Below are 17326 nucleotides of genomic sequence, written 5' to 3'. Positions count from 1 at the left end.
ATTCCCACCAGCAGTGTACTAGGGTTCCCTTTTTCCACATCCTCCCCAGCACTTGTCCTTTGTTGATTTGTTGATGGCAGCCATTCTGACAGTGGTGGGGTGATACCTAATTGTTGCTTTAATTTGCATCTCTCTGGTGATCTGTGACTCTGAGCATTTTTTCACATGCCTCTTGGCCTTCTTATCCACAGTGCAACCTAGGCAGAGCTGACACTTCGGATGACATCAGAAGCAGATGCTCTTTTAAAAATATATATATATTTTATTTAATTTTACAGAGAGGAAGGGAGAGGGATAGAGAGTTAGAAACATCGATGAGAGAGAAACATCGATCAGCTGCCTCCTGCACACTCCCTACTGGGTATGTGCCCGCAACCAAGGTACATGCCCTTGACCGGAATCCAATGTGGCACCCTTGAGTGCGCAGGCCGACGCTCCAGCCACTGAGCCAAACTGGTTAGGGCAGAAGCAGATGCTCTTAAGTTTGAGTGTCTGTTTTGTAATATTAACCTTGTATAGTGGATTCCATGGAGGCAGGTTAAATCAAGTTAGAGACTTGAGCAACCTCTGCAAGCTACAGTTGGTCTGAGGGAGACACAGCCAAAAGTCCTGAATGAAGAAACAATGCCTGCCATTCAGGAAGAGCAGGTCCTGAAGAAAGATATGCAAAACCAGCCACGCAGGTGCAGGAGAAACAAACATGCCCCAGACATCACCTCCCCTGAAGGCGCTAGAGGGCACTTAGTATACTTGGTGTGCCCTTGGGCTATTCGACCCTGAATCCAGTCCTGGAGTCAGCTGAGAAATACGGGACCCTGGCCTTGGAGCGGATAAACTACATTACCCACAAGGCCATGCATGGAATGCCACCCGGCTGAGCCAATGGGGGTTCAGAGAAGGCGGTTTCGTTTGGCCGCTTCTGTAGGGCGGGAGCGGTAGTCCTGGCGGAGTTTTCTCTTAGATTTTTGTCTCGGGTGCGTAGTCCCATGGAGAAGGCTGGAGAGTTCTTTTCCCCGCCACACAGCCAATGGACGGAGCCTCCAGTCGTGATCACAGGTCACACGTGGGGTTGAAGCTCGGAGTCACCGCTGGGACCCACGCCAGGGCCGGGACAGGGACCGCCACTCCTGCAGCGGCTTCTTCTCCAACCGCTCCCGGCCCGTTCGGCCCACAGAGTGCAATGGCGGTGCCCGTGCTGGGGAGCAGAGCTGAGGTGAGTTCCTGTCCCCCGGGCCCTCACAGCCTGCTCACACCGAACACCACAGCCCGGGTGCGGGCGCCTGTCACGTCCTGAGCTCAGTCCGCATGGAGGACCGTGAGGAAGGCGGAGGGGAGAGAGGAGTGTTGTGGCTTCTGAGGACACAGCCAGTGCAGGGCAGAGAGGACAGGGGTGACTGCATCTGAGGTTCCCTGAGGATGTGGGCTGTGAGGATTGGCGGACAGATCAGAGGCTGCAGGGAGGACGTCACAGCCTCATTCGGGGCTTTCCCGGCTGTGGGGTCCATCAGAGGCCTGGGGTGGTCCTGGACCTGGCTGGAAGACAAGCTCTCTATATGCCATGTGCCAAGTTCATGGGGGAGTCCAGCGAGACCCAGTGGCATTGGAGCAGGAAGGGGGCAGAGCTGAGGGAGTGAACCTGGGTCTGAAGATGGGAAGGGGTTAAAGATTACCCAGTGGTGTGCACATCTGGAGGAAGTGTGAGCTGATGGTCCCCGGGACCTGGTGTGGGGACTTAAAGGCGAAGCATAAACCCAGGCTTGGCTTTGTCTTGGAGGCATGATCTAGGAGACTGCAGTGGAATTGCTTGGCAGGAAGGCTGGGGCCCTGCAGGCATCGCCCAGAGCTTAAATGGCATTGCTCTCTCCCCTCCCCTCCCCCAATCCTTCCCACCCAACCCAGCTGCTCTGCTGAGGGCAATCACAGTGACTAATGGGACTGTGATGAGAGAGCAGCCTGCACTGGCATTAGGGCCTGGTGTCCACACTAACCGGGTGCCCTGGAGGAGGTTGAGGGGGGGAGATGTGTAACGAGTAGGAGTGGGGGTTCTCAGGGAGACAGCTCTGGTGTCAATTGTCTCCATTCTGACAGGTTGGCGTGACCTTTGAGGACATTGCCCTGTACTTCTCCAGGGAGGAATGGAGCCTCCTTGATGAGGGTCAGAGACAGCTGTACCTGAATGTGATGCTGGAGAACTTTGAACTTGTATCCTCGCTGGGTAAGACCCTCACTCTCACCAGTGACCTGGACTTGGCTTTGCCATTTCCCAGGCCCATCTCCCAGGGTGTGCTGTGTCCTCCTGTGTAGACTGTGGTTCTGCTTGATTTTTCCAGTTTCCTGGGTAGTTGGTGTCCTGGGGAGGGTTGGTCTGTTTCCGCTGCTCCCTTCTTTCCTGAAGTCCCAATTCTCCCCGCTGTACTACATTCACAGGGAAGGACCTGTGGTTGGTAGTGTTGCAGGAAGTCTGAGGGATTCACCCTTGATCAGTGAGGAAAGCATTTTCTATATTCCTGTTGGTCACTTGTACCTATTTTTGGAAGAATTGTCTCTACTTCTTTATGCTGTTTTGGTTAAAAATTGTTTTGAATACCTCTATATTTTATATATTAATTTCTTACGACATACAGGAACACATATTTTTGCGTGTGCTTAATTGTGCTTTGCAGATATTACTTCCCCACACCAACTTTTCTACAAAGTCCATGTTTTTGGCAACCCTGCGTTCAGCAGGTCTAGTGCCACCATTTTTCTAAGAAGCTTAGATGCTTGTTACTAGTGCTTAGCAATAAAGTATTTTTAATGAAGTTATATCGAATTTGCTTTTCAGACAGAATCATTGCATTGTTATTAGCCTGCAGTATAGTATTAACATATCTTTATTATCCCTGGGGAACTCCAACTATTTGTGTGAATTTCTGTCTATATCACAATATTCTCTTTATTGTGCTGATCAGAACCAAATCCACAGTATCTGAAGTGATTCCTTCATATGATTTCCGAATATTTTCTCCCAGTCTCTAGATTTTCTTTCTTTCTTTTCATTTTGTTTATTGCTGTTGTGCTGTGAAACAGCTTTATTTTTATTTTTATTTCTTGCAATCTGGACTGTTTATTTTTTCTGTTTTATCTGGTGGTTGGTGTCACATTCAGAACATCCTGTCCAAAACAAATCTCCAAAGCTTTTTCTCTAGGTTGTGCTGAGGTGTTTTAAGTTTTAGCCCCGAGTTTTAACTCTATCATGCAGGTAGAGGTAAATTTTATCAGCAGTGTCCAGTATTCTTGTTTCACATGTGAATATCGATTTTTAGCAGCAACAATCATTGAAGAAACTGTCTTTCCCTTCTGCTGTGTCTTGCAGCTTTGACAAAGATTACTTGAAACCAAGATCACTTGGTTTTATTTCTGTGTTTTCTGTTCTGTTGATATATGTGTCTGTTTCTCCAGCAACACACTGTTTCTCTTTGTACTAAATTGAAGTCAGGAAGTGTGATGCCACCAGCTCTGTTCTCGCTCAAGATTACTTTTGCTGTTCGAGTTTTTTAATTCCATACATTTCAAGAGTCTCTTTTCATTTTCTTTGTATAATACCATAGGAATTATCCTCAGAACTGCATTTAATCTGTAAAGTGTGTTGTGTACTGTAGCTATTTTCACCATATTTCTTTTTAAAAAATTCTTCATGCCCAAACTGGTTTGGCTCAGTGGATAGAGCGTCGGCCTGCGGACTGAATGGTCTCAGGTTCGATTCTGGTCAAGGGCATGTACCTTGGTTGCGGGCACATCCCCAGTAGGGGGTGTGCAGGACGCAGCTGATCGATGTTTCTCTCTCATCGATGTTTCTAACTCTCTATCCCTCTCCCTTCCTCTCTGTAAAAAATCAATAAAATATATTAAAAAAATTAAAAAAAAATTCTTCATTGTTTAAAGTATTACATATTGTATTACATATGTCTCCTCTTTCCCCCATTGACCACAAATGAGCAAGATCATGTGATATTTATCTTTCTCCGGCTGGCTTATTTCACTTAGCATAATGCTCTCCAGGTCCATCCATGCTGTTACAAATGGTAAGAGTTCCTTCTTTTTTACAGCAGCATAATATTTGTTGTGTATATGTTTCATAGTTTTTTAATCCACTCATCTGCTGATAATCACTTAGGCTGTTTCCAAATCTTAGCTATCGTAAATTGTGCTGGTATGAACATAGGGGTGCATATATCCTTTCTGATTGGTATTTCTGGATTCTTGGGATATAGACCTAGAAGTGGGATCACTGGGTCAAATGGGAGTTCCATTTTTAACTTTTTGAGGAAACTCCATACTGTTCTCCACAGTGGCTGCACCAGTCTGCATTCCCACCAGCAGTGCACGAGGGTTCCTTTTTCTCCACATGCTCGCCAGCACTTATTGTTTGTCGATTTGATGATGATAGCCATTCTGACATGTGTGAGATGGTACCGTATTGTCATTTTGATACGAATCTCTCAGATGATTAGTGACTTTGAGCATATTTTCATGTATCTCTGGGCCTTCTGTATGTCCTCTTTCGAAAAGTGTCAATTTAGGTCCTTTGCCCATTTTTTGAATGGATCGCTTATCTTCCTTTTGTTAAGTTGTATGAGTTTTCCGTAAATTTTAGAGATTAAATCCTTATCGGAAATATCATTGGCAAATATGTTCTCCCATGCACTGTGCTTTCCTGTTGTTTTGCTGTGCAGAAGCTTTTTATTTTGATGTAGTCCCATTTGTTTGTTTTCTCCTTAGTCTCCATTGCCTTGGGAGCTGTGTCTATAAAGATATTGCTCCGACATATGTCTGCTAATCTGCTGCCTATGGACTCTTGTAGGATTTTTATGGTTTCCGTCTTACATTTAAGGCCTTTAGCCATTTTGAGTTTGTTTTTAGTATGGTGTAAGTTGGTGTTCTTGTTTCATGTTTTTGCATGTATCTGACCAAATTTCCCAACACCATTTATTGGAGAGACAGTCTTGATTCCATTGTATGCTCTTGCCTCCTTTGTCAAATATTAATTGAGCATAATGGCTTGGGTCTATTTCTGGGTTCTCTGTTCTTTTGCATTGTTCTATATGTCTGTTGTTGTGCTAGTACCAGGCATTTTTGTACTATAGCTTGGTATCTAGTATTGTGATCCCTCCAACTTTGTTCTTCTTTCTCAAGATTGCTGCGGCTCTTCAGGTTTTTTTATTCCATATGAATTTTTGGAGAGTTTGTTCTAGGTCTGTGAAATATGCCGTTGGTATCTTCATGGGGATTCCATTGAATCTATAGATTGCTCTGGATAGTATGTACATTTTAATGATGTTGATTCTACCAACCCATGAACACGGTATATTCTTCCAGTTGTTTATGTCTTCTTCCAACTCTTTTCTTTCTTTTTTTAAAAATATACTTTATTGATTTTTTTACAGAGAGGAAGGGAGAGAGTGTTAGAAACATCTATGAGAGAAAAACATCGATCAGCTGCCTCCTACACAACCCCCTACTGGGGATGTGCCCACAACCAAGGTACATGCCCTTGACCGGAATCGACCCTTCGACCCTTCAGTCCACAGGCCGATGCTCTATCCATTGAGCCAAACCGGTTAGGGCTTCTTCTATCTCTTTTTTCAACTTCCTGTAGGTTTCCGAGTACAGGTCTTTAACCTCCTTACTTAAGTTTATGCCTAGGTATCCTCATTTTTTTGTTGCAGATAGGATTGGGGTTTTTTTGTTGTTGTTGTTTGTTTGTCTTTCTGTGAGTTCATTAGTGGTGTATAAAAAGCCATATAAATATGGGTGTTAATTTTGTATCCTGCTACATTGCTGAATGCATTTATTATATTTAGTAGTTTTTTGATGGAGTCTTTAGGGTTTTCTTTGTACAATATCATGTCATCTGTGAATAATGACAGTTTTACTTCTTCTTTTCCAATCTCATTGCCTTTCATTTCTTTCTTTTTTTTTTTTTTTAAATATATTTTATTGGTACTTTACAGAGAGGAAGGGAGAGGAATAGAGAGCTAGAAACATCGATGAGAGAGAAACATCGATCAGCCGCCTCCCGCACACCTCCCACTGGGGATGTGCCTGCAACCAAGGCACATGCCCTTGACCGGAATCGAACCCGGGACCCTTCAGTCCGCAGGCCGACGCTCTATCCACTGAGCCAAACCGTTTTCGGCTCATTTCTTCTTCTTGTCTGATCGCTATGGCTAGCACTTTCAGTATTATATCGAACAGGAGTGGTGAAAGTGGTCATCCCTGTCTTGTTCCTGTTCTTAGGGGAAATGGGTTTAGTTTTTGCCCATTGAGTCTGATGTTGGCTGTATGTTTGTCATAAAAGGCTTTTTTTATTTTTATTTTATTTTATTTTTTTAAAATATATTTTATTGATATTTTACAGAGAGGAAGGGAGAAGGATAGACAGTTAGAAACATCGACGAGAGAGAAACATCGATCAGCTGCCTCCTGCACACCTCCTACTGGAGATGTGCCTGCAACCAAGGTACATGCCCTTGACCGGAATCGAACCCGGGACCCTTCAGTCCGCAGGCCGACGCTCTACCCACTGAGCCAAACCGGTTTTGGCAAGGCTTTTTTTATTTTGAGGTACGATCCCTGTACTCCCACTTTGCTGGTATTTTTTTTATCAAGAAAGGGTGTTGGAGTTTGTCAAAGACTTTTTCTGCATTGATATGATTATATGATTTTTGTCTTTCAATTTCTTCATGTGATGTATATTTATTGATTTCCAGATATTATACCATCATTTCATCCCTGAAATAAATCCCACTTGGTCATGGTGTATGACCTTTCTAATGTAATGCTGTATCCGATTTTCCAGAATTTTTTTGAGGATTTTAGCATCTATGGGGACCACTGTGACTCCAGTGGGAGAGCTGCTGTGCAGGAGACACCCCTATGGAGCAGGACTTGCTTCAGTTGGGCTTTGGTGCTCAGTGAGTCTGCCCCTTGAGTGTGTTGCTTATGGATGTGAAGAGTTGTACGCTGGTATGGTGTGACACTGACCACTGGGTACACTGGCTCTTGGTTCTCCAGGGAGGTGTAACGTCAGCCCCTGCCTGGAGCCACCCAGCAGGATCTACAGAGGGATCTGCAGGTTCACTTCTTTGAATCAGGTTTGGAAGTGCCCCGACGAGGCCCAGCTGTGGAGCAAGGATTGCTAGTTCTTGTGCCGCGTCTTGGGCCTTTATTGACAGGTTTGGGGCTCCCTGACACAATACAACTTGTTTGACAGGTTTTACCCTGAGGAAGGACAGGCCATTCATATACAAAAGCTGCTGCACACAGCTGGGGTGTGGTTGTAAAGTGGATGAGGTGAGGTCTCAGGGAATCACTAGGGCAGAGAAAACAGAAATGCCTGCCAGTCAGCCCTGCGACCAGGGAGGTCCCAGCCTAGGTATAATGACTGCTGCGAGCACCTCTGTCTGGGGGACACGGCCCCGAGGTCCTGCCCTGATGCCAGACAGTCCAGTTTCTGCTCGTATGTGAATGGGTCCCCCTCCGAGTCTCGCCTGGCATTTGAGCTCAGAGGTAGTGGGGTTTGTAAGTTCAGTTCGTGGTGCTGGCATTATAAGAGGAGCAGCTGGGTCTCCTGCAGTCTCTGTGTCACTGAGCCCCATTCTGCACTGGTATTTAGAGCCTGCAGTTCTTACTGCCAGTAGGGACTTCTTTTCCCAGCTCTGGGGCCCTGGGTTGGGCATCTTCTGTGGGATTGGGACCCCTTGCTCCTCCAGGTGACCTCTGTAGAGTGACCTTCCTCCCAATTAAAAACGCGGCCCACATGGGTACAGGACCAGCACCTTCCGTGCCTCCGCACCACCTACTAGTCTCAGTGCGCTGTCTTCTTTACTTCTCTAGTCGTAAGACTTCTATTCAGCCAGCTTTCCAGCGGTACTGCCTGATGGTTGTTCTGTATTTTAGTTGTAATTTTGATGTCGTTGTGGGAGGCAGCGAGTACAGTCTTTTGCCTACACCGCCATCTTGGATCTCCTCTCTGGTAACTTCTAAATTTAATTACTTATTCTTCTTTTATCTTCACCTGAATACTGAGAATATTTTTTCCATTGATTTTTTTTTTTTCTTTGAGACAGAGAGACAGAGAAAAAGGCAGTCAGAGAGGGAGGGAGAGAGAGAGAGAGAGAGGGAGAGAGAAAGAGAGAAACATCAATTGGTTGCCTCCCACATGTGCCCCCACTAAGAGGGGGGATTGAACCTGAAACCCACTTACCTGCCCGTTACTGGGAATCTGACCCATGAGCTTCCAGTGTACAGGCAGGCACTCTTAGCACTGAGCGACACAGGCCAGAGCTATTTATTTATTCTTTCAATTATTTTTTTCTTTATTTTGTAAATATATTTTATTGATTTTAGAGAGGAAGAGGAGAGAGCGATAGAAACATGAATAATGAGAGAGAGTCATTGACCAGCTGCTTCCTGCAAATCCCCCACTGGAGATTGGGCCGGCAACCTGTGCATGTCCCCTGACAAGGAATGGAATTGTGATCTCCTAGGTTAGTGGTCGGCAAACTGCGGCTCGCGAGCCACATCTGGCTCTTTGGCCCCTTGAGTTTTTAGCGAAGGTCAGCTTAGGAGTACCCTAATTAAGTTAATAGCAATGTACCTACCTATATAGTTTAAGTTTAAAAAATTTGGCTCTCAAAAGAAATTTCAATCATTGTAATGTTGATATTTGGCTCTGTTGACTAATGAGTTTGCCGACCACTGCCTTAGGTCATGGGTCGATGCTCAATCACTGAGCCGTACTGGTCAACCTTTAATTATTGATTTTAGAGATAGGAAGGGAGACAGAGAAAGAGAGGGAAACATTGATCTGCTGTTCTACCCATCTAAGCATTTATTGGTTGTCCCCTACATGTGCCCTGTTGGGGGATCAAACCCACAACCGTGGTGCATCAGGACCACACACTCAACAAGTGAGCTACCTGGCCAGGGCTCTGCATTTGTTTATTAATTTCAGAAGCTCATATGGGATCTTGGCAAATTTCTCTATGGAGGGTCATGTTGTCTCCTGACATCAACATCTCTTATGATGCTTTGTGGTTCATAGTGACAGGTGTAATATCTTACCTTTCATTTATTTTTTCATTTCTTTGAGGCTTGTTTTTGTTTATTTATTTGTTCTTGTTTTTTGCTTTAGTGTAGCTCAAGATTTGCCCATTTTTATAATTTTTAGAAAAGTACCTGTTAGGTATTCTTTTATTTAATCTTGTCTCCCGTTTATTGATGCTTTTTCAAATATTTATTTTTTCAATTTTTTGCAACCTTTGGGTTTATTTTCTCGTTTTCTTTCTAGATTCCTGATATGGCAGTTTAGGTTTTGTGAGATTATTTTTCATAATGTAGGCCTTTATCCCTATAAAATTTCCTCTTAAAAATTTACATTCTCTGAATTTTGTACATGATTTTTGGTAGGTTGTCTTTTTATTTACTTTGTCTCTAGACTTTTCTCAGTTCTGTTTTATGTTTGGCTACCTTGAATTTTTTATTTATTCATTTCTTATTGGTTTCACATAGAGAGGAAGAGAGATGGAGAGAGGAGAGAGAGAGAGAGAGAGACAGAAAGAGAGAAAGAGAGATAGAGACATCACTTGAGGGAGAAACATCAACCGGCTGCCTTCTGCACACAAGCTAACTGGAAATGGAACCCACATACTGATAGGTGCCTTGAGTGGGAATTGAATCCTTGAACCTTTGGTACACAGGACGATGCTCCAACCTCCTGAGCCACACTGGCCAAGGCATTCTGTGTTTCTTAAAGACAAAAATTTCCAGTATTTTTTAAAGAACAAGCCACTAGGGTCAATGATAGCAGAAGCACAATGGCTGCTGGAGGTAACTCAGACCCTTGTTTTTGCAGTGACTCAAATGGGATTTAAGGGGAAGAATCATCTGTGCATCACAGAAGACACATGCTTTATGACTGACACAATGGACCCACAGGCTGTCTTGCCTTGGTGAAGGGTCGTTGGGGGGGGGAATTCTCGGCTGGCCTTTGTTACATTCATAGCTAGAAACCCAGTGTTTTGTTACAGTTGCCCATTCCTCACCCAGTTATGCTTGTTTGTGCTTATTGTTGATACTTTGCCTACTACTCGGTTCTAATAGTGATCATTTCTACTTGGTTTACTGGCCCATAGATAACTTTAACCTCTCTGGACTTTGCACCTCTGCCTCTTTCAAAGGTCTCTCTTTACTGCAAACCAACGTTGGTCCATGCCTGCAGCACCTTGGAGTGCACAAGTATTAGTATATTGACGATGAACATCATGTTCTCTAATACACTTCATTTTTATGGCTTTGAGCAGCTTTAAATTATTCTACACAGACACACATGGCCAGCATGTAAGGTCCTCAAGGAAGCCCTTTGTGCAGGAACAATGAGTTGAGCCTTCCTCTCTTCATTATATCTTATCCTTTGCTTCTGTCCCTCTCTTGGTGAGATTTTCATCATCGACTGACTTTTGGGGCCACGTTATGTATTACAGCTATTTCCTCAGAGTCTACCTCACTCATCTTGAAAATCTTTGTATGGAATCATGTCTAGTCATGACAGATAAACATCTCTGGTTAAGATATTCTGTTTTCATAACGTCAACATGTACTTCACCAGCGTTTCCTTTTGTTCAGGTTGCTGCTGTGGAGCAGAGAATGTGGAGGAAGCAACAGAACAGAAGGTTTCTGTAAGAGTGTCACAGGCAAGGAATCCCAAGGTAGCCTTGTCTTCCCAGAAGAGCCACCCCTGTAAGAGTTGTGGGCTCGTCTTGGGAAACATTTTCCACGGGATGGAGCTGCAGGGAGCACAACACGGACAGATACTGTTGAGGTGTGGGGCATGTGCAGAACAGTTTTATTTCAGTGTGAAATTTCACCAACAGCATGTGAGAGAGAAGACTTTCAATATAGGTGTGGACAGGATCTCACTTGCAAACAGCTGCAATTTCAATGTGTCCCAAAATCATTTCACATGCGGGGAGGTTCAGCAGGGTGTCCTTACCGGGTCAGGACATATCCACCTAAAGGCTGCTCAGACCAGGGACATTCCAAATGCTATTCCAGCATGTGTGATGACATTTCAAAGGAGGAAAAATGATTACACCAGAAAAGAATGTAAGGAAGACATTAGTTGTACCCACATGTTTATTCAGGAAAAGGGCGTCAATGCAGGAAGTCGCTGTTTTGTTTCCTCTGAATGTGGAAAATATTTTGCCAAATTTTCTTCCTTTCATGATCAACAACGAGGTCACACTGGAGAAAGGCCTTATCAGTGCAGTGAATATGGGAAAGCTTTTAGCAGTAGTAAAAGCCTAGGTGGTCATGAAGCTTTGCACACTGGAGAAAGGCCTTATGAGTGCAGTGAATGTGGAAAATCTTTTACAACTAACTCTCACCTTCATAATCATCAGAGAGTTCATACAGGAGAAAAGCCTTATCAATGCAGTGAATGTGGGAAATTTTTTACCACTAACAACCATCTTCGTATTCATAAGAGAGTTCACACTGGAGAAAAGCCTTACAAATGCAGTGAATGTGGGAAATCTTTTACCACTAACACCAACCTTCGTATTCATCAGAGAGTTCACACTGGAGAAAAGCCTTATAAATGCAGTGAATGTGGGAAATCTTTTACCTGGAGCACTGCCCTTCGTCGTCATCAGAGAATTCACACTGGAGAAAAGCCTTATCAATGCAGTGAATGTGGGAAAACTTTTACACAATCCAGTGGTCTCCAGTATCACCAAGGAGTTCACACTGGAGAAAAGCCTTATAAATGCAGTGAATGTGGTAAATCTTTTCGCACTAAGACGCACCTTCGTATTCATCACATAGTTCATACAGGAGAAAAGGCTTATAATTGCAGTGATTGTGGAAAATCATTTACAAGGAGCAATAGTCTTCAATATCATCAGAGAGCTCACACTAGAGAAAGCCGTTATGAGTGTAATTAATGTGAGATATCTCTCAGCCAAATTTGTAAATTCGCTCTGCACAAAAGAGTCCAAATGTGAAAAATTTCTTGGAGTGTAGGAAATGTATTTTCTTAGTTAGGACTGAACTATAGTATAAGAAAATTTGTGAAGTCTCAGTCTGAATTATATCTGATACATTTCATCACCTACATGTTATAACATCCCCTCAACTGTTTTTGTTGTTGTGTTTGTTAGTATTTATGTTGGAACCATATGTATCTATGTTGCACTTTCTAACATACGGAGATGTCTTTCCAGGTCTGTTGCTGAAGGTATTTCGCCTGAACCACCCATAGGCTCCTACAGATGGCATCAATCCCCAACCTCATGTGCTGAGGGAAGCTAACTCTGTTGTCTAATTTGTTGAAGGAAATTAGGAATACCTGAGCCCTTGGTTCTTCCTTGTTTCCCTGTCATGAGTTGCCACATAGGACTGATGACTGTTGGCTCCAGTAACCATAATGTTGCAGAAGGCATTGTCAGGGACATGCTTTCTCTAGATGCCAGTGATGAATTTATTTTGTGCCTCTGTCCCCAGTGAAAGAACTGCCAGTCTTAGGTCTCTTTCTTTGCAAAATAATGAAGGCTTTTTCCTATGACTTCTTTAATCTTGGGTGTTCTATTGAGTCTATGGTTTATTTTATAAAGAAATCCAGGCTCTCTAAGCATGATCAGGTGAAAAACTTATGGGCTCTCCAAAATTTTTGTCATTTGGGGAAGACTATGGTGCAGACATTAGCTCAGCAGTTTTTGCCAAATTTACATTGCTGCCCATAATTTCCCAAGAAACATTGTGGACTCTAGTGAAGGTGGATGCTTTGAGACATAGAGATCACTTCAAAGGCGCGGGAGGAGTAGCTGTGACAACCTCAAGTATATCTGGGAGCAGCGTGTTTGTTTTTTCTTGTTTTCAAGGGATGCTAAGACATTTGAAGGGAACATCCTGCCCAGGTGTTGCAAAGGGAGATGGGCCCTAATGCCTTCAATTCCATGGGTGATGGTCACTGGTTGGAGGACCATTGCAGTGAGGGGAACCCCTTTCACTGCAGAAACACTGACCTAATTGTTGTTGGACCAGACTGCAGCCCATTAGATGGAATGGTCCTCATCTGAACCTGCACCCAGATATTTTTTTGATGTAAAAACTACAGGAGCGGTATTATCCAGATCTGAGGGACTCCAGGCATGTTTATCTTCTCTGGAGCTGTCATTGTAATTGATTATAATCAAGAGGTTTTGTGGGTTCCTGTAGCTTTTCAGGTGTTCCCATCAGAGCGATTGGTGCTCTGGCAGGAGAACAAAGATGAAGACAAAGGCTGTCTTTAATCCAGGGATGTGGCTTTTGTGACCCAGCCAGCATTCCAGTGGGTTTGGGTGAAAGTTCTTCATTGTTGCATTTTCTGTCACTGAGGTGAGACTCTCACCCAGAGGGCATAAGAATGTGGATTGAATATAGTTGCCAAACCTGTTCTTCCAAAATAGGTGAATGTACATTCGTTTTATCTTGAACCATTGTTAACAGCTGTAATGAGGAAATTACATGTGTTAAGTATAGTGTTTCATAAATCTTGAGATGTGCATGAAATTGAAACCATCATTACACTCATAATACTGACCATATCAGTCACTGTGTAGTTGCTTCATGACGTCATTTAATCTGTCCCTGTTCTTCCCAGCTTTCCCAGTACCCATGGATTTACGTTCCATTTTATTAAAGTACTTTGCTTTTTCTAAGTATTTTTCTGCTTAAATTTATATTTCATAAATTCTTGGAGATTTATTAAAGATATATTAGTGCCCTATCCGGTTTGGCTGAGTGGATAGAGCGTTGGCCTGTAGACTCAAGTGTCCCAGGTTTGATTCCGGTCAAGGGCATGTACCTTGGTTGTGGGCACATCCCCAGTAGGGAGTGTGCAGTAGGCAGCTGATCGATATTTCTAACTCTCTATCTCTCTCCCTTCCTCTCTGTAAAAAATCAATAAAATATATTAAAAAAAAAAGATATATTAGCAATTCATCTCTTTTTTTTATAGATATTCTTTTTCTTCTTGTTAATCCTCACCCAAGGATATTTTTCCATTGATTTTTCAGCAAGAGTGGAAGAGACAGACGGAAACATTGATGTGAGAGAAACACATTGATTGGTTGCCTCCTGCATTCGCTGTGACCAGGGCCCAGGCTGGGAAGGAGTCTTCAACCAAGGTACTTGCCTTTGACCAGAATCGAACCTGGGACCTTTTGGTCTGCAGGCCTATGCTCTATCCAGAGCCTAAACAGCTAGGGCTCTAGTAGATATTCTTATCTTTGAATATATCACCATCATGTCCATTTTAATAAATATTTGGTTATTTCTAATAAAGCTGGTACAAATATCTATACTAATAAAAGCCTTGGGGATGATCGGTCAGCAGGGGAGGGTAGTTGAAGGCAATCAGACCAGCAGAGGAACAGTTAGGTGTCAATCAGGCCGGCATGGGATCGGGCCGAAACCTGCAGTCGGACATCCCCCAAGGGGTCCCAGATTGGAGAGGGTGCAGGCTGGGCTTCTGGGACACCTTGCCAAGTGCACGAATTTCGTGCACTGGGCCTCTAGTTTCTTTATAATTCCTTATATGAATATTAGAGGCCAGGTGCATGACAATTCATGCACTGATGGGTGGGTCTCTCAGGCCGGCCTGCCCCCTCTCACAGTCCAGGAATTCTCAGGGGCGGAAGGCGACCCGGCAATTGGGAAGGCGATGCCCCCGTCATGCTGCTGCCACTGCTGGCAGCGCAAGCCTCGGATGGCCTTGGGTACCTGAGCCTCAGGTGGCCCTGGGCAGCTGGGCAGCTGACATCCGAGTCTTTCCTGTGCCTCGGGCCGGCCCTGGGCTGCTGGGGGCTTTGGGGACTGGGGGACTACAGAGGCAGGTGCGCAGAATGGGCGGGCCCAGCAGTGCCACGCGCCTGCCACCCCAGGGGACTGAGGGAACTGGGCGCCGCATTCATGTGTCTGTGGGCAGCACCATCTTTGAGGGCGTGGTATTCAATTAGCATATTCCCTCTATTGGCTGTGGGTGCCGCCATTTTGTGAGGGTGTGATGGTCAACTAGCATATTCCCTCTTCATTAGATAGGATAAGTGTTACTTACCTTTGTCAGTTGAACATTCCCCGAGGGCTCCCGAACTGCAAGAGGGCACAGACTGGGCTGAGGGATCACCCCTGAGTGTGTGAGTTTTGTGCACCAGGCCTCTAGTTTAAACATATTCTGTAATTTTGTCATTCTACCTCACTGTTGTTTGATTGTACTTTTTTGTAAGAATTTATGGTTAGCCTTATTTCAGAAGTGTTATATGCTTTCTTTGTATTAGAATAATATGTTTTAATAATTTTTCCTTTTTAATAAATAATTTATTTTTAAAAACATTTCCATTGATTTCATAGAGCAAAGGAGAGGGAGTGAGAGATGGGAACATGATTGTTGAGAGCACAGCTGGCATGGCTCATTGTTTCCCTGTGGACCCATGAACCAGGAGGTGACGGTTCCATTCACATTCTGGGGAGATCCGCAGTGTGGGGCATGCAGGAGGCACCTGATCAATGATTCTCTCTCAGCATTGATTTTTCTCTCTTTCTGTCTCCGTCTCCTTTGAACTCCCGCCCACCCTGCAGAGACATTCCCAGGACAGACACTTCTCACTCCCCAATACCCACATGCACCTTTGTGTTTTGGTGCATTGTATTAAGAAACTAGAGGCCCAGTGCACAAAATTTGTGCACAGAAGTGGGGTCCCCTCAGCCCAGCCTGCACCCTCTCCAATCCTGGACCCCTTGGGGGATGTCCTTAGGATGGGGCCTAAACCTGCAGTCGCACATCCCTCTCACAATCCGGGACCGCTGGCTCCTAACTGCTCAACTGCCTGCCTGCCTGATTGCCCCTACAGGCCCCTCTGCCTGCCTGATCACCCCTAACCACCTCTGCCTGCCAGTCTGGTTGCCCCCAACTGCCCCCCGCTGACAACCTGGTTGCCACCAAGTGCCCCCCCCCCCCACACGCCAACCTGGACACCCCTAACTGGCCCCCCCACCCCCCGCCAGCCTGGTCACCACACACAATGTGCTGTTCGGTCGTTTGGTTGCCCCACGCAGCCTGCTGGTCTGTCGATTTGTTGTGCCTTGCTAATCCCCCCTCCGGCATGGTCGCCGCACATAACCTGATGGTCGGTCATTTGGTCGTACCTCACTAACTCACCTACCGCCCTTGTCGCCCACTCAGCTTGTTCGGTCATCCGTTTGATTGCGATGGCCCCTGGCTCTTTATAGCTATAGGTGGGACCCTTAAGAAGCCACTGAGTCTGCTGCAGGGAGGCAGGTGCTGTGGGCACTCAGATCTCATTGTGGTGTGGCCCACCTGGGAATGCCCAGCAGACTCACTAGAGCTCCCTGAATCTCAGTTGGCTGAATGTGACATGCAGATGATTGATGGCGCTTACTCTTGCCTCCCAAGATCAATAAAATAACAAGCTGAGTACTTGTTGCCAGGATTCCAGGGTTGGATTTTTGAGCATTTTCTTTTTAATTCTCACAACAACCTGGGTAAGTGGAAACATATCACATTGCTGTCAAAATACAGTATCTGAGAAATGAAGTCAGTTCCCCCGTTTACTCCACAGACAAGTGTCAGATTTAAGGGGCTGGGTTTTACCATTATTTTCTCCAGCATCAGACACAGTCTCTACCACTGATGTGCAGCCCTCACTGGAGCAGGTACAGCATGAGGACCAGGGTGGCTCAGCTGCAGCTCCTGTTTCCATGGTTGCAGTTATGCGTTTCCTCCCATTCCCTTTACATCTCAGAGCCCTTACCCTTGGCCTCCCCGTGATCAGGGGAACGCCATCATTTCTCAGCTGCAGTGGTTTCTCCAGGGGAACCTTCTTTCAGAGTGAGCTGCTGTTTGTCTGCATCCCCTTTGATCCCAGCACAGAGTTTGACCCAGAGGAGATCTTGGTAATTAGGGTTTTGTCTCTGCAGAGGTGACACTTCAGATGGCATCAGAAGCAGATGCTCTTAAGTATGAATGTCTGTTGCCCTGGCTGGTTTGGCTCAGTGGATAGAGCGTCGGCCTGCGGACTGAAGGGTCCCAGGTTCGATTCCAGTCAAGGGCATGTACCTTGGTTGCAGGCACATCCCAGTAGGGGGTGTGCAGGAAGAAGCTGATTGATGTTCCTAACTGTCTACCCTTCTTCCTTCCTCTATGTAAAAAATTAATTAAAAAAAATTATATATATATATATAAAATATATATTTTATTGATATTTTACAGAGAGGAAGGGAGAGG

At 44.8% G+C, this 17326-nt stretch overlaps 1 protein-coding gene across 1 annotated transcript; it reads left to right on the top strand.

Moving 5' to 3' along the window:
* The first annotated feature begins 892 nt into the window (after window positions 1–892).
* On the top strand, window positions 893–13977 carry LOC308235611 (uncharacterized protein). Its single transcript, XM_080644612.1, has 3 exons — window positions 893–1213; window positions 2089–2215; window positions 10669–13977. The coding sequence occupies exons 1-3, from the start codon at window positions 1028–1030 to the stop codon at window positions 11985–11987; spliced, it is 1632 nt and encodes a 543-aa protein (XP_080500738.1). The 5' UTR covers window positions 893–1027; the 3' UTR covers window positions 11988–13977.
* Window positions 13978–17326: the final 3349 nt, after the last annotated feature.

This window comes from Plecotus auritus (genome assembly GCF_963455305.1).
Source record: "Plecotus auritus genome assembly, chromosome: 10".
NCBI classification, from domain to species: Eukaryota; Metazoa; Chordata; class Mammalia; order Chiroptera; family Vespertilionidae; genus Plecotus; species Plecotus auritus.
The sequence above is the reverse complement of the archived record's forward strand: the minus strand, read 5'-3'. Positions and strand labels throughout refer to the sequence as shown.

What these genes read in the sequence shown, in the direction of transcription:
- LOC308235611 (XM_080644612.1), top strand. Translation starts at nt 1,028, where the DNA reads ATGGACGGAGCCTCCAGTCGTGATCACAGGTCACACGTGGGGTTGAAG. An exon ending in TGCTGGGGAGCAGAGCTGAG is followed by an intron (nt 1,214 to 2,088) that starts GTGAGTTCCTGT and finishes CCATTCTGACAG; the next exon opens with GTTGGCGTGACCTTTGAGGA. An exon ending in TGAACTTGTATCCTCGCTGG is followed by an intron (nt 2,216 to 10,668) that starts GTAAGACCCTCA and finishes CCTTTTGTTCAG; the next exon opens with GTTGCTGCTGTGGAGCAGAG.